The 21,915-nt window shown below is 46.5% G+C and overlaps 1 protein-coding gene across 1 annotated transcript; it reads left to right on the forward strand.

Annotated features, from left to right (window-relative positions):
- The first annotated feature begins 588 nt into the window (after nt 1–588).
- LEPROT (leptin receptor overlapping transcript) lies at nt 589–18,895 on the forward strand. The gene is made up of 4 exons (XM_007528232.3): nt 589–713; nt 8,130–8,205; nt 15,703–15,889; nt 17,216–18,895. The coding sequence occupies exons 1-4, from the start codon at nt 698–700 to the stop codon at nt 17,330–17,332; spliced, it is 396 nt and encodes a 131-aa protein (XP_007528294.1). The 5' UTR covers nt 589–697; the 3' UTR covers nt 17,333–18,895.
- Nucleotides 18,896–21,915: the final 3,020 nt, after the last annotated feature.

Here is a 21,915-nt window from a genome sequence, read left to right on the forward strand (position 1 = left end):
TGCGTGCCGGGGCGGGGCTTGTGCATCGGGGGCGGGGCTCTGTCTCTCGGGGGCGGGGCTCTACGTCTAGGGGCCGAGACTGCGTCTTTGGGGCGGGACTCTGCGTCTCGGGGGCGGAGCTATTGCGAGGGTGGGGCTTGCGTCTCCAGGGCGGGGTTCTGCGTCTCAGAGGCGGGGTCTGCGTCTCGGGGGCGGAGCTATGAGTGCCGGGGACGGGGCTTTCGTCCCCCGGTCGGGGTTCTGCGTCTCAGAGGCGGGGCTCTGCCTCTCGGGGAGCGTGGCGCTGGTCATGGGGGCGGGGGCTCTGCGTCTGGGGGTGGGTATGGGTGGGCTCTGCGTCTCGGGGGCGGGGCTCTACGTCTAGGGGCCGAGACCCCGTCTTGGGGGGCGGAGCTCTGAGTCCAGGAGGGGAGGGGCCAGCGTCTTGGGGTCGGGCACTACGTCTAGGGGCTGAGACTGCGTCTTGGGGGCGGGACTCTGCGTCTCGGGGGCGGAGCTATGCGTGCCGAGGGTGGGGCTTGCGTCTCCAGGGCGGGGCTCTGCGTCTAGGAGGCGGGGCTCTGCGTCTCGGGGGCGGAGCTATGCGTGCCGAGGGCGGGGCTCAGAGCCAGCTGCTAGGCCCCGGCTGGGCTGGACCTGGGCGCGGGCCTGGTTGGGGCAGGAAGCCGGAAGCAGCCGCGGCCCCAGCTCGGGAGACATGGCAGGCGTTAAAGGTACACCCGCGCCCCGGGCCGGCTCTTCTGCAGTGGGGGTGGCCTCCTACTCTCCCTGGGCTGTGGCTTGCGCGTGCAGCTGCGCCCCCAGAGCTCCGGCAGGAAATGGCCTCCCCCGGCCGGGACACCCTGCCACCTCTGCTGCGGGGCTCGCCTGCTGGCTTCACCCCCGGGGGCGTCTCGGGGGACCGCGCCCCTGTATGCAAGGCGGCTGGGCTGCAGCCTCCCGGGGCTGGAGCGGTGCAGCCGTGGGGGAGCCCCGCAGCGGCTCCTCCCGGCGCCTCGGGGCGCCCCCGCCTCCCCCTGCACCCCCGCCGACTTCAACAACTACGTTTCCCTCTCTCTCCCCTTCTGCCGCTCGCAGTTTCCATTTCTTACAGAAGAACCTTTGTCTCCAGTGTCCCCGGCCTCCTCGGGGGAATTGAACCGGCTTATTCCTGATGGTTTTTCCATTGGGGCTAAGTTGATGCAAGGGAGTGTGATGGGAAAACACACAGACACCTATTTCTTGGAACCGTGGAGCGTAGATAAGGCGGAATCTTTTCTCTTTTTTTCAGTGTTTATTCATCTACGGACAGACAAGAAAGTATTATTATTATTATTTTAACCAGAGCACTGCTCAGCTCTGGCTTATGGTGGTGCGGAGGACTGAACCTGGGACTTTGAAGCTTCAGGCATGAGACTCTCTTTGCATAACCATTATGCTATCGTCCCCTGCCCTGAAAATTTTATTTGTGTAGCATGCTTTTTTAAATTAAAAAACAATTTTGGTATTTTATCTGTTTATTTATTGGATAGGGACAGTTAGAAATCAGCAGGGAATGGGGTGGTAGAGAAGAGAGAGAGACAGAGAGACACCCGCCGCACTGCTTCATCACTGCAAAGCTTTCCCCCTGCAGGTGGGGAGCTGGGGGCTCGAACCTGTGTCCTTGCACATTGTGACATGTGCATTCAACCAGGTGAGCCACCACTTGCCCTCCTAGCATGTGTTTTTTGAAAGGGGAACTCGGTAAAAAGGATAGCAGGAACCCTGTGTTCCTTCTAGCAGTGATGGGGCGAGCTTATTGGGGAGCTTCCTGTTACTCTGGTAGAAACACATGAATTTCTAACCTTTTGACTAGGGTAGCATGACTTGTTTCTGTCATTTTTGAATTTTGATCTCAAAAGATCTTCCCTCTTCAGATAATCAACATCTATAAATAGACAGTATGTTTGCACAACTGTGTTTACCCTGAAATCTATCTGAGCTAGTGAGCTGTTGGCGGTAGATAAATTTCATCTTTAGTTTTGCCTGATGTTCATATGCACCGTTTGTGTGGTACCTAGGTCCATTTGGACAGTTTGCAGTGAGTAATCTGTGCATTTGATGTAAAGGCAGAAGATAAATGGCAGGTAGTATTTCAGCACTAACCTTTGTGTATTCATGCCCAGGAACTGTCAATATTAAGTAGCCGTCTTGTTTATGTGTGTATGTTTTAGACACTGTGATGTAGTTAAAAAGATACGAGAAGGAACAGAGATGAAAAAAAAAAAACTAAGGGAAGGAAACATTTGCTGACAATTCATCCAGTTGGTTATTATTCAGAGACCATTTTTGGTTATTATTGAGATGGCATAAAAATAAATTTGAGGTTGCTATTGGGTGACAGAGCCGGAAATAATATTAGCTATGTAAGTTCTCCATATGTTCAGGGATAGTAAGTGTGAAAAAGATGATGTTGGATGACTGAATTATGTCCTTAGTTGTTGAAGGTATATTTTAAAGATTTTATTTATTTATTCATGAGAAAGATAGGAAGAGAGAAAGAACCAGACATCACTCTGATACATGTGCTGCCGGGGATTGAACTCAGGACCTCATGCTTGAGAGTCCAATGCCCTATCCACTGCGCCAACTCCCGGACCACTGAAGGTATATTTTAAGTTCGAACTCCACAACACTATAGTGTTTTGCCACTATTTGGAAAGAGGGTGTTTGCTCATGTCCTCACATTAAGATGACTTCACCTTTGTGGGCTGGCCAAGTAGCCTGCCCTCTGTCTGCGCTGGAGGAGGCAATGGTGCTGTCTAGTGGCTTCCTCTCACTTTCTCTGGGCGTCTCTATCTGAACCGATCAGCCTGGAAGTGATGGAATCCTGCCATTAACAAAACTAACATAAGGTGAAGGGAGATTAGAGTGGACCCTAACTCAGTGCCCAGCGTCTTTGTAAGCAAGAGGAAGTTCGCACACGGAAACACAGACGGAGACCCCCCCTGCGAGGATGGAGGCAGACGCTGGAATAATGCAGCTGCAGAGCAAGGAACACCAGAAGATGCCGCCACCCAGGTGCAGTTAGGTAAGGTGTGCTCAGGCAGGCGAGTCGCCACCCAGCAGCCAGCTGCAGGTAGGAGGAGACAAGGAGGACCGATTCTCGCCTTAAAGTTTTCCACAGAAGCTTAGGGTCCTGCCAGCACCTTGACTGCAGATGTCAAGCCTCCAGAAACAAGAGAACATAAATGTGGCTTTCTGAGTCACCTCGTCTTGTGACATCGTTGATAGCAGCCCTGGCAAGTGCTGATTTCTTTTTCTTTTTCTTTTTTCCTCCAGGGTTATTGCTGGGCTCGGTGCCTGCACCATGAATCCACCGCTCCTGGAGGCCATTTTTCCCCCTTTTGTTTCCATTGTTGTTGTAGCCTTGTGGTTATTATTGTTGTTGCTGATGTCGCTTGTTGTTGGATAGGACAGAGAGAAATGGAGAGAGGAGGGGAAGACAGAGGGGGGAAGAGAAAGACAGACACCTGCAGACCTGCTTCACCGCTTGTGAAGTGGCTCCCCTGCAGGTGGGGATCCTGGGGCTCGAACCGGGATCCTTACGCCAGTCCTTGCGCTTTGCACCACGTGTGCTTAACCCGCTGTGCCACCGCCCGACCCCCTAGTGCTGATTTCTTACACAGCTGGAATGAATTACTCCTGCTCCAAAGGAGGAGAAGGATTGTGGTCCTGGAAGAAACAGTCCTTGACTTGAGCCTGGAGTCAGGGCAGAGAAAGTCTCACACTGATCTTTGTGGAACCAGAGCACGGGGAGAACTTGGCTTGTTCCTTTCAGAGGCTTATGTTTGTGCTAGAGGGACTGCCACTCTGGGAGGGCGGTGAGGGCTGAAACTGGAAAAGGTTGGAGGTCAGACCACGGTGTCTCGCCACAGGACTGGTAGGCTGTGAGAGCAGCTGTGAGCGAGAGATAGGAGAGGGCTGAGGGCTGCTATCTGCAAGTGAGAGCAAGACTGGAAGAGTGACAATTCTAGACAGGCACGACAGGACAAAGCCGTGCCCTTGGTTCCGCTGAAGCTTCACCCTGTTGGCTGTCTGGTATCGCAGAGAAGTTATTTCTGGGAAGTTCCGTTTAAAGATTCCAACACATTCTGTCTGGTGATGGTCTGCTTCCTCTATTCTGCTACTTTTTTTTTTTTTTTTTTTACTTTTTATTTATAAAAAGGAAATACTGACAAAACCATAGGATAAGAGGGGTACAACTCCACACAGTTCCCACCACCAGAACGCCATATCCCATCCCCTCCTCTGATAGCTTTCCTATTCCTTTTTTTTTTTTTTTGGCCTCCAGGGTTATTGCTGGGGCTCAGTACCTATGAATCCACTGCTCCTGGAGCCTGTTTTTTTTCCTTTTGTTGCTCTTGTTTATCGTTGTTGTTGTTGTTATTATTGTTGTAGTTATTACTATTGTTGTTGTTGTTAGATAGGACAGAGAAAAATAGAGAGAGGAAGGGAAGACAAAGAGGGAGCGAGAAAAACAGACACCTGCAGACCTCCTTCGCCACCTGTGAAGCGACTCCCCTGCAGGTGGGGAGCCGGTGGCTCGAACTGGGATCCTTATGCCTGTCCTTATGCTTTGCGCCTTGTGTGCTTAACCCGCTGCACCACAGCTGGGCCCCCAGCTTTCCTATTTTTTTTTTTAATATTTATTTATTTCCTTTTGTTGCCCTTGTTGTTTTATTGTTGTTATTGATGCCCTTATTGTTGGATAGGACAGAGAGAAATGGAGAGAGGGGTAGAAAAAGACAGACACCTGCAGACCAGCTTTCCCATTCTCTATCCCTCTGGGAGCATGGACCCAGGGTCATTGTGGGGTGCAGAAGATGGAAGGTCTGGCTTCTGTAATTGCTTCTTTGCTAAACATGGGCGTTGGCAGGTGGATCCATACTCCCAGTCTGTCTCTCTCTTTCCCTAGTGGGCAGGGCTCTGGGGACTGCCGCTGCTTCTTATAGAGATGGTAAGCGAGGTAGGTCTCTGCGGTTGTTTTTTTTTTTTTTTTTACTTTGTCTGTTATCTATGAAATAAAGAATTTCAGAGGAGACAGAAAGAAAGAGAAAGACAACCCAGAGAGCTACTTTGCTGCCTGTAGTGCGAGGGCTCAGTTCTGGAACTTCAGGCCTGCAAGTCTAGTGCTCTCCCAAGCGACCTATGTCCACCGCCACTCCGGCCTTCTTTTAGAAGGCCACTACCTCTACCCTTTGATGGAACCGCCTGCCCATAACACCATCTCCTCAGACCGGGACATCGAGTGTGAAGAGTTAACGTGAATTTGGTGGACACCCAGTCCAGCTTGTGGCACAGGGTTTGAGTGGGACTTACCAGGTCGCCTTTGACTGGCTGATTTTCTTGAAAGCAGAATGATGGTGGGATAGACTTTCCTGGGGGGCAGGGGGAGAGTGTGTGCTTGGCAATAGAAAGTGAGGGCATTAGTTTAGCACACGCTGGATTTAAAGTCTTGGTGGCTACCTTGTCAGAGAAGTCTAGGTGAGAATTGGAGGTGCAGGCATAGTTCTTGGGGCCTTCTGTGGACTGTGGCATAAGATGTGACCATGCACTTCTGGTGCCGGGAACTTTGGGTTGAATGCAGAGTTTTAGCAAAAGTATAAAGTGACAGGCCAGGGGAGGTGTGGTTCCTTGAACTTTAAAAGATGGCAGAAGATTTGACTCCTGGAGGGAGGGGGAGAGGGAAAGGGAATGAGAGAGAGCGTCAGAATCAATTAAATATATTGTTGGGAACCCAGAGAGATTAGTTAGTGTCACAGAACAGAAAAAGGCTGACACTTCTAGTTCCGAAAGCGTCTCCTGATGAGACAGCACAAAATCATCCTCATTTCACAAGCAAGAAGCCAGATCTGAAGAGATTCAGCCTTTACCCAAGGTCACATGACCGACTGTTCAGTGACTGTCCCTGTGGGGTACTCAAGATTGTCATTCGAATGTTTTTTTTTTCTTCTTTTTTCTTTTTCCAAATAGATTACTTTGTCGGGGGAATGCTGATAGATGATTCTGTCGTCACAGAGGGACAGCCTCCTATCTCCTCATGACGGGTGTCAGTGCACCACACCCTCCATTACTCATCGCCAACCCTGATACTCTTATCTCTTACCCCAGGGCGCGACAAGGGCAAATGTGCCTGTCCCTTCAGAGATCCGTGTCAGACACACAGGGAACGAATATTCTCCTCAGGGACTACTAGTTTGGAATCATGTTCTTCCTTTTCCTTCCTTCCTTCCTTCCTTCCTCCCTTCCTTCCTTCCTTCCTTCCTTCCTTCCTTCCTCCTTCTCCTCCTCCTCCTTCTCCTCCTCCTTCTCCTTCTCCTTCTTCTTTTCTTCTCTCTCTCTTTACCAGACCACTGCTCAGTCCTGGCTTATGGTGGTGCCAGGAATTGAACCTGGGACTTATGTGCCTCAGGCATGACAGTCTCCTTGCATAGCCATTATGCTTTCTACCCCCACCTGGGAATACTTTTTTTTTTTATTGTTGTTGTAGTTATTATTGTTGTTGTTATTGATGTTGTCATTGTTGGATAGGACAGAGAGAAACGGAGAGGGGAGGGGAAGACTAGGGGGAGGGGAGAGAAAGACAGACACCTGCAGACCTGCTTCAGCGCCTTTGAAGCGACTCCCCTGCAGGTGGGGAGCCGGGGGCTCGAACCGGGATCCTTATGCCCGTCCTTGTGCTTTGCGCCACCTGCGCTTAGTCCGCTGCGCTACAGCCCGACTCTCGGAATAATTTTTTATGAAGACATGAAAGTGAGGTATCAAGTATCTGACACTGTGTCTTAGAGAAGTAAAATGAGGAAAGAGTAAGCCTGGCAGGTTGGCAGTTTTGAAGAGGACCCTGAGCATTCAGAAACTGTCAGAATAAAACGCCTGCCGAGGGCGGCCCTCCCTGGGGTTGTGGAGACTGATTGCCCTTCTGTGACAAAGATGGGATTCGTACATTAGATAGGAGGTGTGTGCTGGAAACAAGTGGTTGAGACCTTTCTCAAGCTAATCACTTAAATATGATGGACGTGGGCAGTGGTTTACTGGTTGAATGCAATACCAGTAGTTGCTACCTATTTATTTATGTATTATTGAATAGAGCCAGAGAGAAATTGAGAGGGGAGATAGGGAGTGAGAAAGACACTTGCAGCCCTGCCTCACCACTCATGAAGCTTTCCCCTTGCAGGTGGGGACCAGGGGCTTGAACCTGGGTCCTTGTGCTCTGTAATGCGTGTGCTTAACTAGGTGTGCCACCGCCCGGCCCCCAGTGGTTTCTACCTTTAAATTTTGGACCTTTTATTATTTTTAACTGAAATTTTTATTGGACATAACTCATATACCTTAGAAGTATGATCCTTTGGGAGTTGGGCGGTAGCACAGTGGGTTAAGCATACGTGGCTCAAAGCACAAGGACCAGCATAAGGATCCTGGTTCGAGCCCCTGGCTCCCCACCTGCAGGGGAGTCGCTTCACAGTTGGTGAAGCAGGTCTGCAGGTGTCTGTCTTTCTCTCCCCCTCTCTGTCTCCCCCTCCTCTCTCCAGTTCTCTCTGTCCTACCCAACAGTGATGACATCAATAACAACAGTAGGGACCAGGTGGTGGTGCACCTGGTTGAGCGCACGTTACAAAGCCCAAGGACCCAGGTTCAAGCCCCCTGTCCCCACCTACAGGGGGAAAAGCTTCACAAGTGGTGAAGCAGGGCTGCAGGTGTCTCTCTATCTCTCACCCTCTCTATCCCTCCCTTCCCTCTCAATTTCTGACTGGTCTCTATCCAATAAATAAATAAAGATAATTTTTAAAAAAATAAATAAATATAAAAATAACAACAATAATAATTACAACAATAAAAAAGGGCAACAAAAGGGAATGAATAAATAAAATAAATATCTAAAAAGGAAAAGACGTATGACCCTTTAAGGTGCGTATCCACAGCTTTTAGGGTGTACCACAAGACTGTATCTTTGTAGCTCTTACAACCACCTCGTTCCAGAAGGTGTCACCATCCCCAACAGAAACTATACAAATATTCATTCGTGGTCCCCTCCCACCTTGTTCCTTCCTCTGCCACCACTCAGCTGTGACCCTTAACTATCTACTTTTGTTTGTTTGTTTGTTTTTCAGCGCTTGTGGCGTTATCCTTTAGTGGGGCTATCGGACTGACTTTTCTTATGCTGGGATGTGCCTTAGAGGATTATGGGTGAGTTGTCATTGCAGAAAGAGTGTGTGTGTGTGTGTGTGTGTGTGTGTGTGTGTGTGTGTGTGTGTGTCTGTCTGTCTGTCTTTGGGCATTAGAAAATTTGGCCAACTCCCACCTTCTGCTCCCCTGAAAGAATTTTGGGAAAGTCGGGCGGTAGCGCAGCAGGTTAAGCGCACGTGGTGCAACATGCAAGGACTGGCATAAGGACCCAGGTTCCAGCCCCGGGATCCCCACCTGCAGGGGAGTCGCCTCATAGGCAGTGAAGCAGGTCTGCAGGTGTCTGTGTTTCTCTCCCCCTCTCTGTCTTCCCCTCCTCTCTCCATTTCTCTCTGTCCAGTCCAACAACGACGACATCAGTAACAACAATAATAATAACTACAACAACAGTAAAAAAAAGCCAAGGGCAACAAAAAGGAAATACATAAATATTAAAAAAAAAATCTTGGTTCACGCTCCCAGAGAAGGATAAAGAATAGGAAGCTTCCAATGGAGGGGATGGGACACGGAACTCTGGTGGTGGGAACTGTGTAAGATTGTACCCCTGTTACCTTATAATTTTGTTCATCATTATTAAATAACTAATGAAAATTTTAAAAAAATGAAGAAGACGAAGAAGAAAGAAAGTTTGGTCAATTGAACCACAAGCTCTTTCTTCACCACTGAACTAGTAAACCCAAATTATGAACGGTGTCTTGGTGGGTCAGTTGAACTTGTCCCCTCGAAAAGAACCTCTTTGAAAACTGGCATGTTAATCAAAGAAACCCTTGTCGAACTCTGTATAGGGAATACAGAACAAAGGTTTCTGTCCTCAGGGAACACGTTCCTAGTGTTGTCTGAGAGACAGGGCGGCAAGTCTGCCTGAAGTCTGTGGAGATGGAAGTGAGTCAGAGCTACACCTTTGAGAAAGTGCGTCTCTCTGAGTGTCCCTGGCGGAGACACTCAGAAGATGTCTTTAAGCTGTGACTCGGTGGAGAAATGAGAATTTACCAGGCAAGTAAGTGAGTCAGGGGTGGGCAACGTAGGCAGAGAAGACGTTAGCTAAGCTCTTTGTTTCATAGTTGCTGGTTGAGGGCTTACCACGTGTTCTGAGAACTGGGAAGTAAGAAAACAAAAGGCTTGCTCTGTCAGTGGGACAGACAGAACAGACCAAACACATTTTATTTTGTTTGTTTATTTATTTTTACTTCAATTGACATTATTGAGAAAATATTGAGAAAATACTGATTGACAACGCTGTTGGTGCCTCAGTGGTCAAGTTTCACATTTCCCCAAGGTGTTATTAGCAGAAGCCTTTTAAGAATGTACATTCTGGGGCCAAGCCGTGGTGCACCTGGTTAAGCACACACTACAGTGTGCGAGGACCCGGGTTCAAGCCCTTAGTCCCCACCTGCAGGGGGAAAGCTTCACAAGTGGTGAAGTAGAACTGTGTCTGTCTCTCTCCCTCTTTCTCTCCCCTTCCCCTCTCAATTTCTCTCTGTCTCTATCCAATAATAAATAAAAATTTAAAAATGCACATACTCTTTTTTTTCTTTGTTGGGGTAAACAATAATGGTTTACAGTCAACAGTAAAATAGCAACAGTAGCTGGCACACGTGTAACCTTTCTCAGGTTGCCATGTGACATTCTCATCCCTCCATCCCCCCACTAGATCCTCCTCCGCCGCCATCATGTTCCAGGACCTGAACGCCCGCCCCAGCCCGAGTCCTTTACTTTGTCACATTACACCCAATCCAGTCCCAAGTTCTGCTTTGTGTTTCCCCTTCTGTTCTTATTTCTCACCTTCCATCTATGAGTGAGATCATCCCATATTCATCCTTCTCTTTCTGGCTGATCTCACTTACCACAGGTTCCTTCAAGCTGAGGTGAAGAAGATCAACTGGCCGTTTTTAATAGCCGAGTAGTATTCCGTTGTGTACGTAGACCATAACTTGCTCAGCCACTCATCTGTGGTTGGACACCTGGGTTGCTTCCAGGTTCGGGCTATTACACATTGAAGGCTGCACATTTCACAGGCAAGGTCGACATGCTAGGAAGATCGAAGACTGTTGTGTAATATATATCAAAGACTGAGAAGCACAGAGACTGGGGAGAGGGTGGAAGACCTGGCAAGAGGGTGTCATGTGAACAGAAACAAAGAAAAGAAGGAAGAACTAACAGATATCTAGGGAAAGAGGATGTTAGGCAATAGGAAGGCCACATGCTTTGACCCCGGGACATGGAGTTCACAGACCCTCTAGGCTCTACTTGTGGTTCATTGGGCCAGACCTCCTGTTCTCACTGAGCGTGGCAAAAGAAGGGCTCAGGGATATAGAGTCAGTCCCTTAGGGCTCGGTGTGCCATAAAAAGAGGCTGGATTTCATATCCCAGGCTGGGAACACGTCTTGAGAATTGTTGAGGAGAGTAGCAGGATCACGATAGGGAAGCCTGCGGGTCGGATGAGAACATCACAGGACTGTGACTCTAACAGCAGGTGGCAGAGTCGGAAAAAACGACAACGTACTAGGAACGGGAAGAAAGGTCAGAGAGAGAGAGAGAGAGAACCAGGTAGCAGCATCAGCAGGTTTGAACTTAGGTCAGAGTTCAGCAAGGTGAGGCTTGCGTATGCCTCTCCCTTATGACTGAGGAGTCGGAGTCGGTGCGACTGACAGGCGAGCTGGAGCTAGTGACACTAAAGAGGTCAAATCTCTCACTGCAACCCTCCTCTCACAAAAATTCTTTCAACACAGGAGGAACGCAGCTGTAAGCAAAATACATTTATTTGTTCAAAGGTGTCACAGCTACTAACTTGAATGTCAGGGGTATAAATTACTATTAGCCTCCTTTTCAGCCGAGAAACAAAAGTCCCAGAGCGCTTGAAGCCTTCACCCGAATTGCACAGCAGTAAGTAGTAGAGATGTTTCGAAATGGAGCTGTCGTTCTGACTCTCTTGACCAGAGGCCTTTCCATTATTTCACAGCCAACTCAAAAAAAAAAAAAAAAAAACACCCGTGTGATGTCATTTTTTTATTGTTGGTCTGTTTCTAATTCTGCTTCTAAGACCCCTTCTGTTGCATTGCTTACTGCTGTGGTCTATTTACATAATCACTGCTTTACCTGAGAACTGCCCTGCCTGCAGGGCACTGGTTTAATCCCACTGATTCGAACTCTTTTTGCTCCGCCCCTCTCCTAGTCACACCCTGTTTCCCACCATTTAATCCCCATTGGTTTGCACTTTCTTTTCACTCCACCCTCTCTTCGTCACATCTTGTTTTACACCTTACCACTTCCTTCCTGGAGAGTATAAATGCAGATGAATAAAGCCAGCATGGCATTGCATTGCGTGGCACTGCTTCCCAGCTCAGCCGTGAGTCCCTGGACGTCTGTCTCCCACCAGCGAAGCTAGGCCAGCTTCTGGCACCCGAATAGGGACTGGCATTTTATGATAGGTCTCTCTCTCTCTCTCTCTCTCTCTCTCTCCAAAAGAAAAAAAAACTGACCTATTACCATGGAAACAAAGAAGTTCCTTTTCTTCTCTTTTTCCACTAGAGGCAAAAGTGTTCAGTGCCTGTATGACAAAAACATTGTTCCCTGTGGCCAAGTTGTTTCTCCTCCTTCTCTGACAGAAACTGAGAGGGAAGGGAGAGAGAAAGACACCTGCAACACTGCCTCACTGCTTGTGAAGTTTCCCTTCTGCAGGTGAGGGCCAGGAGTCTCAATTCAGGTCCTTCTTCTTCTAGCGTTTGCCCTTCTTCCGTAGCCAGTCAACAGCGTCAGGTTGAGCCTGATGTCAAGTTTCGAGACCTCCTTTGAATCTGGAGAGGTGGCAGTCGTTGACTATGTGGGTCATAGTCTGTCTGTAGCCTTGTGTACTGTCGTATGGGTGTGCATGGTCCAGCTCCAAGAACTTAATTTTACATCTTGATAGTGGTGGCCCAGAATCTGATCTACCTCAGATAGCAGCAAACTGGCCCACAGTCCAAATATAGTTCTTCCATCTGAAAGGAGAGCTTTCTATTTGATATATATATAATATTATATTAAATTTCCTCATTGGGGGATCCATAGTTTACAGTCAACAGTACAATAGTTTGTACATGTGTAACATTTCCACATAACAATTCAACCCCTACTAGGTCCTCCTTTGCCATCAGGTTCCAGGACCTGAACTCCCACTCCCCTCACCCAGTCTTCTACTTTGCTCCAATACACCAGCTCCAGCCCAAGTTCTGCTTTGTGTTTTCCCTCCTGAGTGAGATCACCCCATATTCATCCTTTTTCTGACTTATCTCACTTAGCATGACTTTTTCCAGCTTCATCCAAGATGAGGCGAAGAAGGTGAAGTCACCATTTTTAATAGCTGAGTCGTCTTCCATTGTGTATACAGACCACAGCTTGCTCAGCCACTCATCTGTTGTTGGCCACCTGGGTTGTTTCCATGTTTTACAAAGTGTGCTGCAACGAACATAGGCATACAGAAATCTTTTTGGATGGCTGTGTTGGGTTCCTGAGGATCTATCCCCAGGAGAGGAATTGCAGGGCCAGAGGGTAGGTCCACTTCTAGCCTTGTGAGAGTTCAGCAGACTGCCCCAGGCAGGTCTTATTTTGAGTCTCCAGAAGTGCAGTTACCATTGATTTATATAGAAAAGCTCTGTGCACGTTGGACTGTCCAGAATGACCTATTAGATCACACCTAGTAGGAACGTTGTCCTTGGAGACACTGGGGGAAACTTAAGACCATGGAGGAGTTGAGAAGTTACGACAGAGACCTTAAAAAGTTTTTGCAAAACCTGAATTATTTACACTTTGACTCTTTACAGAGAACCTTGGCCGACTATTACTGAATGGCATATCAATATAATACTTGATTTGTCCTTGCATACTGTAACTGTATCTTATAGCTCTTGGCAGTGTACACTTAATCTGTGTTTTATGAGTAGTAAATACTTAATATTTACCAGTTATCACGGTTTACTCATGGTGGTTTACTGTGTGTAGGCCAGAGACTTGCTCAGGCTGTCTTTAAGAAAACTGTCCAGTGTATTCTAGGTAGAATTAACAACTGTGCTCATGTCCGATGGCAGCTGGACCTTATTCCAGGCCTTTTCTCTCTGTAGTCATTTTCCTACTGGCAAAATGAGGGCTTTGAATCAGAGGATCTTTAAAAGATACTTTAAAAAAAATTATTTTCCCTTTTGTTGCCCTTGTTTTTTTATTGTTGTAGTTATTATTGCCGTTGTTGCCATCGTTGTTGGATAGGACAGAGAGAAATGGAGAGAGGAGGGGAAGACAGAGAGGGGGAGAGAAAGATAGACACCTGCAGACCTGCTTCACTGCTTGTGAGGCGACTCCCCTGCAGGTGGGGAGCCTGGGACTCAAACCGGGATCCTCACGCGGGTCATTGCGCTTTGCTGCCACGTGAGTTTAACCCGCTGCGCTACCGCCCGACCCCCATCTGGTCGACTTGAAGTGTTGTATGCTTTACATTGGGTTGTTCTAGCTCTCCCCCACCAAGAAAATTGGATCAGTCCTGCTAATTTCGCGGGCCCGCTTGGCCCCGCCCCAAGGAACCCCGGGAGGGTTCCAGAGTTCCAGGGTTCGAGAGTTGGAGAGTTGCAGAGTTAGAGAGTGCTCGGCGCCGTCGCGGGGGAAAGAGGCAGCAGAGTTCTGTTTGGTGATTAGTTTGTCTTAGTTTATGAATCGTTGTTCCTGAATAAAGAAATACAGCTTCCCTGCCCAGCCGTATGTCTCTGGTCGTCTCTGTTACCTGCCCGTGAAGCTAGCCCGGCCAGCTAGAGCATCCGAATTTTAACAACATTGAAGGACATTTTAAACAGTGTTGTCTAGTGGTTCTTGAAATATACCGTCATCCTTCTAGTTTAAAATTAAGCGGCTAAACAGTAAACTCGGTGTTACTAACCCGAGTCGTCCTCATGACGAACATTGGGCTTCTTGCTTTTCCATCACTGTGCTGCCTTCCTGGGTCTGTGGCTGCAATGGGAAACATTTCACTGGCGTGACTCTGACCTCACTCCTCAGAGAAGCTGGCTGTCTGGGTCACTGTATTGCTGCATGTGTTTGTGTGGTGTGCACAGAGAAACATAAATACAGACCATGCCTTCCCCCCACCCCCTCAGGGAATGAAGCATAACAGATATCTAGCTTCTGGAGAAAATCATTTTTAAAGCACTTAGAGAGCAGTTATAATTGGGAAACAGGTGGCGATTTTTAAATAAACGCGTCATTGAAAGTCAGAAAGAAAATAGCTTTTTGCATAACTGTGTGTTGTGTGATCTCTTGGAGTAATGATTAGAGTCATCTGAAGTTCTTACTAAGAAGCTTTTTTTTTTTATGCTTTCATACTTAGTGTTTTTTTTTTTTTTTTTACTTTGTTCCTTCAATAAATATTAATGGAGAGCCCTACTGTAGACCCAGGAGATGAAAGGTGATTGACTAAGACCAATTAGATTCCTGTTCTTATACCAAGAAAAGAGCACCTAGGACTAAGTGCTGTACAGAAAATGAAATGCTTGAGGGTGACTCAGGCATTTCAGATGGACGGTCTGGGAAAGACTTAGGAGGAGACTTTTATTTATTATTTATAAAAAAGAAACATTGACACGACTATATAGGATAAGAGGGGTATAATTCCACACAGTTCCCACCACCAGAACTCCATATCCCATCCCCTCCCCTGATAGCTTTCCTATTCTTTATCCCTCTGGGAGCATGGACCCAGGGTCATTGTGGGGTGCAGAAGGTGGAAGGTCTGGCTTCTGTAATTGCTTCCCTGCTGAACATGGGCGTTGACAGGTTGATCCACACTCCCAGCCTGTCTCTCTCTTTCCCTATTGGGGAGGTGCTCTAAGGAAGCGGGGCTCCAGGACATATTAGTGAGGTCATCTGTCCAGGGAAGTCTGGTTGGCATCTTGGTAGGATCTGGAACCTGGAGGCTGTGATTTGGTGGGTTCCTGAAGTGGTTCTAGTCCCGTTTTGATGCGGTCCCAGGAGGTCTCCTTTGGTGTTCCTGGTTGACCTGGGAGAGGAGAGGAGAGAAACACAGCTGCTCTTTTTTTTTTTCTTTCTTTCTTTAACTATTTAAGCTATCTGCCCATCACTAAATTAGTCACTTTCAATCTTACTATTTCTAATCTATTCTAGGTAGACTTTATTTTTAAGACTTTATCTTATTTGACAGGGCAAAGAAATTGAAAGAGGAAAGGAAGATAGAGAAGGGGAGAGAGAGACAGAGACATCTGCAGCACTGCTTATGAAGCTTCCCCCTCTGCATGTGGGGACTGGAGGCTTGAACTCAGGTCCTTATGCTTGGCGGCACTTGTATGTAACCAGGTACACCATCACCTGGCCCCCAGCAGGCATTATTTTTACGTGCTAATATTGAGGACTGGCTAGTTTTTTGATTTAGACATTGGAAACAGTAACTTTGGAATAGTAGTATGTCTCTGTTTAAACCTGTAACTAACCTTTTCACTTTGGGTTTCTTCTGGGTCCCACCTGCAGTGTCTACTGGCCCCTGTTTGTCCTGATATTTTATGCCATCTCTCCCATCCCCCATTTCATTGCCAAGAGAGCAACCTATGACTCTGACGCAACAAGCAGTGCCTGTCGGGAACTGGCCTATTTTTTCACAACTGGAATTGTTGTCTCTGCCTTTGGATTTCCTGTTATTCTTGCTCGAGTGTCTGTGGTAAGTTTTGCTTTCTGTCGTTTGCATAATTACTGCCGGGTTCACTTCAAAGGCCTGTGTCTGGAGCCTCAATTCGCTTGATTGCTTAGAGTTCACACTCAAAGCCAGGCGTATTTTTGTCTTTTCCATTCCGCTCTTTGAGATCCGCCTTCCAGTCAGTGCTATGACCACGTTTTCAGAGTGTTTTCTTTGTATCTCTTAATGCTTCGAGCCAGACCCTGGAATTTCTTGCTTACTGCACTTTTCAGCCGTTCTCCGGAATGTGGCTCTCAAACCCTTTTGCCTCTTAGAGAAATCTGCAGGCTGTGCTAGTATGACTTTTCTTCCAAAGCTCCAAAATGAATGTCAGGTCATTCTTTTTGCCAGTGGGTCTACGTACAAGATTTTCAACTCGGTAAGACAGGCACATATTGAGGTTCTGCTAAATAGCTACTAAAATAAATAAATAAAAAATCAAAGTACACAAGCTATCATCTTCATGAACAATATAAACATTTTCTTTTCGGCTCTTAAACACATTGTGGATGTAGTCGATTCAGATTCAGGTCTTGGGTGTCCACTGCCTTCCATAGTGTTTACAAAATCGCTTATTTTGCCTTCTGCTAGGACTTGCTAAGTTTTTGCTCTTTTTTTTACCTTTCAATATTGCATCCCTCTTTTTTTTTAAACAAAAATTCACACTTTACTTAGGTTGGAATAAATTCTACAAAATATATTTTATTCACCAGAGATAGCAGTTATATTTTCTGTATTATTCCTAAAGAAACCATATACATTGTGATGTTTTTCTGTTGGTAAAACTGCAGCAAAAAAAAAAAGCGCCCACTAGAGGGCCTCCTGTTCCCCCTCCAGCTGTGGTTCTGTACAGCCCTCTGCAGGGAGATATGTGGCTTATTTAACATTTTTTCTTGCCTGGGAAAGAAAGAAACTACTCCTACTACTCTCCACTTCGGTCTCCATGAAAGAAGGCAATATACTAAGTACCCTCAGCTCCCACTGCCGTAGTTGGGCCACTCGTAATCTTGCCACACGTATTTTACTGAGGGCAGTCAGTCATCGTCCGCTGAAAATAAGTAGAGAAATACATCCCACGGGCAAATGTCCGCAGTGATGCTAGACTTAATCACCAAGCGCCACGCAGTCACTAGGCTACTTAGTGAATAGTCCACATTCCCACCCCCCCTTGCTGGTAATATTTTCACACCTTCTAGCAGTCTGAGGCGTCATCTCATCAACCGTTTTCTAATGCCAAGAACACCAGATTTTCAGAGAAAGTAGCGTGCACGCGGAGAGCAAAGCCTTAATTTCTCTTTTCTTATGTTTCAGATCAAATGGGGAGCTTGCGGCCTTGTGTTGGCAGGCAACGCAGTCATCTTCCTTACGATCCAAGGTTTTTTCCTTATATTTGGAAGAGGAGATGAGTTCAGCTGGGAGCAGTGGTAGCACTTTATTCCTGACAAAAGGCGTTTGATTTCTTAGACTTCGTACTATTTGATATGTGCACAAGTGGCATTTTCCTATGAATTTTAATATGCTGGGATTTTAATATCTATCTATCTATCTATATCATATTCACTTTAAGAAGATCACTTGAGAGAAAGATTAGTTTTTATGACCAGTAAGTAGAGACCTCTCCAAACCTAATCGTATTCTTTGTTTGGCGGCTGTTCTAGTCAGGTGCTCTCAGAAAATACACTAAGGCAGTCTTGTTGACCAGCTCGCACAAACAGTGCACCTGTGCCTTTTGCCTGGGGGCGTGCTTTGCTGCCCGAGGACACACGGCTGCAGGACTTCTCTCTGCCATGGATTCCCAAGACAGGCTGGTTCCGACACACAGACAGAGGGGGCTTCCTCTTTGCGTTGTAGATAAATGCGGTCCATAGATCAAAAAGCAACCCTGTCTTCTAGGAGATTTATTAGAAACACAGAGCCCCGAGACTCGACTCTGGACACAGAGCCCAACGACGACATCCCAGGCAAGCCGTACGCACAGTGAAGTTGGCAAAAGCTCTGTCCCAGCGGAAAAAGCATCCCCGCCAGGTCTGCCTCTTGGCCGAACCACCGAACTTCTGCGGGCATTAGCTGCTCATCTGTCAACTACTTCAGACTGATATTTAGGAAACATTCAGACGTGCGCTACACGGGCCCCGCAGTCATACTTGTGATGTGCTCCTGGTGGGGAATGGCTCTGTCTTTGCACTGTGGAAGGCAGCAGCTCTTTCCACAATCCAAATCTGTCCCCTCTGCCATGCAGGGGAGGGAGGCCTGAGTGGGGAGAACTAGATAACGGCCACTGCTGTTTGATGTCTTCTTGTATCCTGACAGACTCCTGAGCTGCTGCCCTGGGCTGCCTCCCTCTCCCTTTCTCCACCTCTGTCCAGCAGTTCTGATGGGGCCTTAATCGCTAGGGCTCTGACATCTCCTTTCCGGTAAAGGCTAAGTAAGCATGTGGTGGTAGATTGCTTAATTTTATTTACATGTTGATGTACTTAATTGCCTTTTATGCCCTGTAGAATTTTTTTTATATATATGTAAACTATTATGCCACCTTTAGGTGAGTTATTTGGAATAAATAATATAGTGGATCCTATGATCATGCTTTTTTTTTTTCTAGATCTTTCTGTCCAGGACCTACTGAGAAAGGGAAATAGAGCCACTTGCTTAGAATGTAAGCGATGATGTGTGATAACTGACTTATGTTCAAAACACCGAAACCTAAACACCTGTCATCTGAGTAATGCAGTCCTTTGTATTCTGAACCAATACCGGGACCAGGAGAAAAATGATAACCCGAGCTGGTAACGTGAAAAGTTATGTTGTGGCCTTGTGCCTGGTTCTCAGTTTTTATTGTCCTGTGTACATACGGAATTCTTAAAAGTTGTTGTCTCCCATATCTATATCAGAAAAAAAAAAATCATGTAGAAACTTTGTCATTTCAACTAGCATTTTAGTAACACTTGCATGTATTGTGTTGTAATAAATTTCACTTTGAACACAAAAGAAGAAGTCTGATTTTAGAAGTCTTTATTCTGGTGAAGGTGAAAATTCCTTGATGTTCTCAAATGAACAGTTTCGAGCAGTGGTATTGAGCTTTTAAGATCAGAGTTTCCATTTTGTTGGCATGTAGTAACTTTTCTTTCCTTAAGGTGGCAGTAGTGACATAGCAACGTTTGCAAAAGTGCCTTTGGCTTCTACACATTTCCTGTAGCTGAGGCAGCCTTAGTCTGTAGCCTTAAAGCATCACCTCTTAATTGTATTGCCAGAGGAATGAAAAGTCTTTGCACATATTAGGCTTGTAGCTATTTCCTAACAATGGAAGAACTTATTGAAGTGAAACGTAAGATTTGCTGTGTGTCTAGAAGCAGACATCTATTCTCACTGCCCAAGTATCATTTAAGTAACAAGGTCAATAGAAAGTTTTGCTGTATGTAAATGTACAGTCTCCTGTTAGTGACACAAAGTTAGGCCCTCCCGCCCACCCACCCCCCCCCCCGTTAGAAAAGTCTTATTTTGTGTGGGGGAGATAGCATAATACTTATGGAAAGAGACTTCCATGCCTGAGGCTTCAGAGTCCCAGGTTCAATCCTCTGTACCACCACGAGACAGAGCTGGGCAGTGCTCTGGTAAAAAAAATAAAAAATAAATACTGAGACTCCTAACAGGTGTGCATAAGCACTGAAGAAAGCTGATTTCCTGGGGCCAGGTGGGGATGCACCTGGTTAAGCACACACATTACAGTGCACAAGGACATGGGTTCGAGCCCCTGGCCCCCACTTGCATGGGGAAAGCTTCACAAGTGGTAAAGCAGGGCTGCAGGTGTCTCTCTCTCTCTCTCCCTTTTTATGTCCTCCCCTCTCAATTTCTCTCTGTCTCTATTCAATAATACATAAATTTAAAAAATAAAAATACAGTCGACTTACTTCCTTGCAGAAAAAATATAAGCAATGACCCATAAGACAAGTGAATAAAAGGTTTCCACAATAAAGTGCGACAAGGAAAAAGAAAGTTTAATTTTTTTCTATCTTAGAATATGTTTTGGTGATTCAAAATATACTAAATTGTCTTCTAAAACTGAGAATGCATTTAATAGTTACTCATGAGAAAGCAACTTTTTAAAACCTTTTTTAATAGTGATTTAATACTGATTAATAAAATTATAAGATAAGGGTATAATTCTATTGTGCCCCTACCAACAGAGTTCTGTGTCCCCATCCCCTCCATTGGAAACTGCAGTAGTTCTCCCCAGGTTGCAGATATGGGCTGATTTCATATCTATAACTATATATTGATGCCTGCCCCCCCGCTCTCTATATATATATACACACACACACATATATGTATATATATATATCCCACTTTTTCTGTTTATACCTTCACTTTCTTTTTTATAATTTTTTAAAGTATTTATTTCCTTTCTGGTCCTTGTTGTTTTATTGTTGTAGTTATTGTTGTTGTTGTTATTGATGTCGTCATTGTTGGGTAGGACAGAGAGAAATGGAGAGAGGAGGGGAAGACAGAGAGGGGGAGAGAAAGATAGACACCTGCAGACCTGCTTCACCGCCTGTGAAGCGACTCCCCTGCAGGTGGGGAGCCGGGGGCTCAAACCGGGATCCTTACCCTGGTCCTTGCGCTTTGTGCCACATTTGCTTAATCCGCTGCACTACCGCCCGACTCCCAGTTTTTTTTTTTAATATATATTTTCCCTTTTGTTGCCCTTGTTTTTTTATTGTTATTGTAGTTATTGTTGTTATTGATGTCGTCGTTGTTGGATAGGACAGAGAGAAATGGAGAGTAGCACAGTTAGGCTCCTCCCCACCCCTGTTAGAAAAGTCTTATTTTGTGTTGGGGAGATAGCATAATACTTATGCAAAGAGACGTTCATGCCTGAGGCTTCAGAGTCCCAGGTTCAATCCTCTGTACCACCACGAGACAGAGCTGAGCAGTGCTCTGGTAAAAAAAAAAAAAAAAAAGAAAAAGAAAAAAAAATACTGAGACTCCTAAAAGGTGTGCACAATGAAGAAAGCTGGAGGGGAAGACAGAGGGGGAGATAAAGACAGACACCTGCAGACCTGCTTCACCGCCTGTGAAGCGACTCTCCTGCAGGTGGGGATCCTTCATCCAGTCCTTTGACCCGCTGCGCTATGCCCGACCCCCCTTCATTCCCCTTCTAGGTCACCCCTATACCCATTACTACTTCTTAGTGTCCTTCCTTTTTTTCCTCTTCTCTCTCAGATAATGAAAACGGTGCCAGGCTTCTAGTATTTTCCAGATCTGCTTCCTTTACAGTGACGGCATAAAAACAAGATTCTTGGTGAATAAAAGCTTTGGGCCCTGGTGGAATTGGGATCCAGAGCCCTCTGGCCTTCTTCCCTATGACTCACCCTCTGGGAGTGTGAACCAGAGTTCTGTTTGGGGTGCAGGAGGTGGGAGTTCTGGCTTCTGTAATTGCTTCTCTGTTGGACATGGGCATTGGCAGGTTGGTCCATGCCCCCAGCCTGGAGCAAGCAACTTCATAAAGGGATTTTTCTTTCCTCCTCCTCCTTCTCCCCTTTTTTTTCTTTCTTTCTTTCTTTCCTTCCTTCCTTCCTTCTTTCCTTCCTTCCTTCCTTCTTTCCTTCCTTCCTTCCTTCCTTCCTCCCCCCCATCAGGGTCATCATCTCCAGTGTTTGGTGCTTGTAGGACCACTCCACTATGTTTGCCAACCAGTTTTAAAGATTTTTTTTTTCTTTAATATAGAGACAGAGAGAAACAGAGAAGGAAAGAGAAATAGACTCCTGCAGCCCTGTTCCACTGCACTTGAAGCTTCCCCCTGGCAGGTGGGGACCTGAACCTGAGTCCTCACTCATGGTGATGTGAGCGCTGTACTGGGTGCAGAAGATTCCAGAGAGATATCTCTACACCACACCCATGGCCACAGTTCTGTGCCTCCCGTCCCATAGGCATAACCACCTTAGTTTACACAGAATCTTAAGCGACAGTTTGATTATTCCCATCCCCCACCCAGACGTTTATATGTGTGTTTTTAT

This window comes from Erinaceus europaeus, chromosome 13, assembly GCF_950295315.1.
Source record: "Erinaceus europaeus chromosome 13, mEriEur2.1, whole genome shotgun sequence".
NCBI classification, from domain to species: Eukaryota; Metazoa; Chordata; class Mammalia; order Eulipotyphla; family Erinaceidae; genus Erinaceus; species Erinaceus europaeus.

What these genes read in the sequence shown, in the direction of transcription:
- LEPROT (XM_007528232.3), top strand. An exon ending in TGTGCCTTAGAGGATTATGG is followed by an intron (nt 8,206 to 15,702) that starts GTGAGTTGTCAT and finishes TCCCACCTGCAG; the next exon opens with TGTCTACTGGCCCCTGTTTG. An exon ending in TTCTTGCTCGAGTGTCTGTG is followed by an intron (nt 15,890 to 17,215) that starts GTAAGTTTTGCT and finishes CTTATGTTTCAG; the next exon opens with ATCAAATGGGGAGCTTGCGG.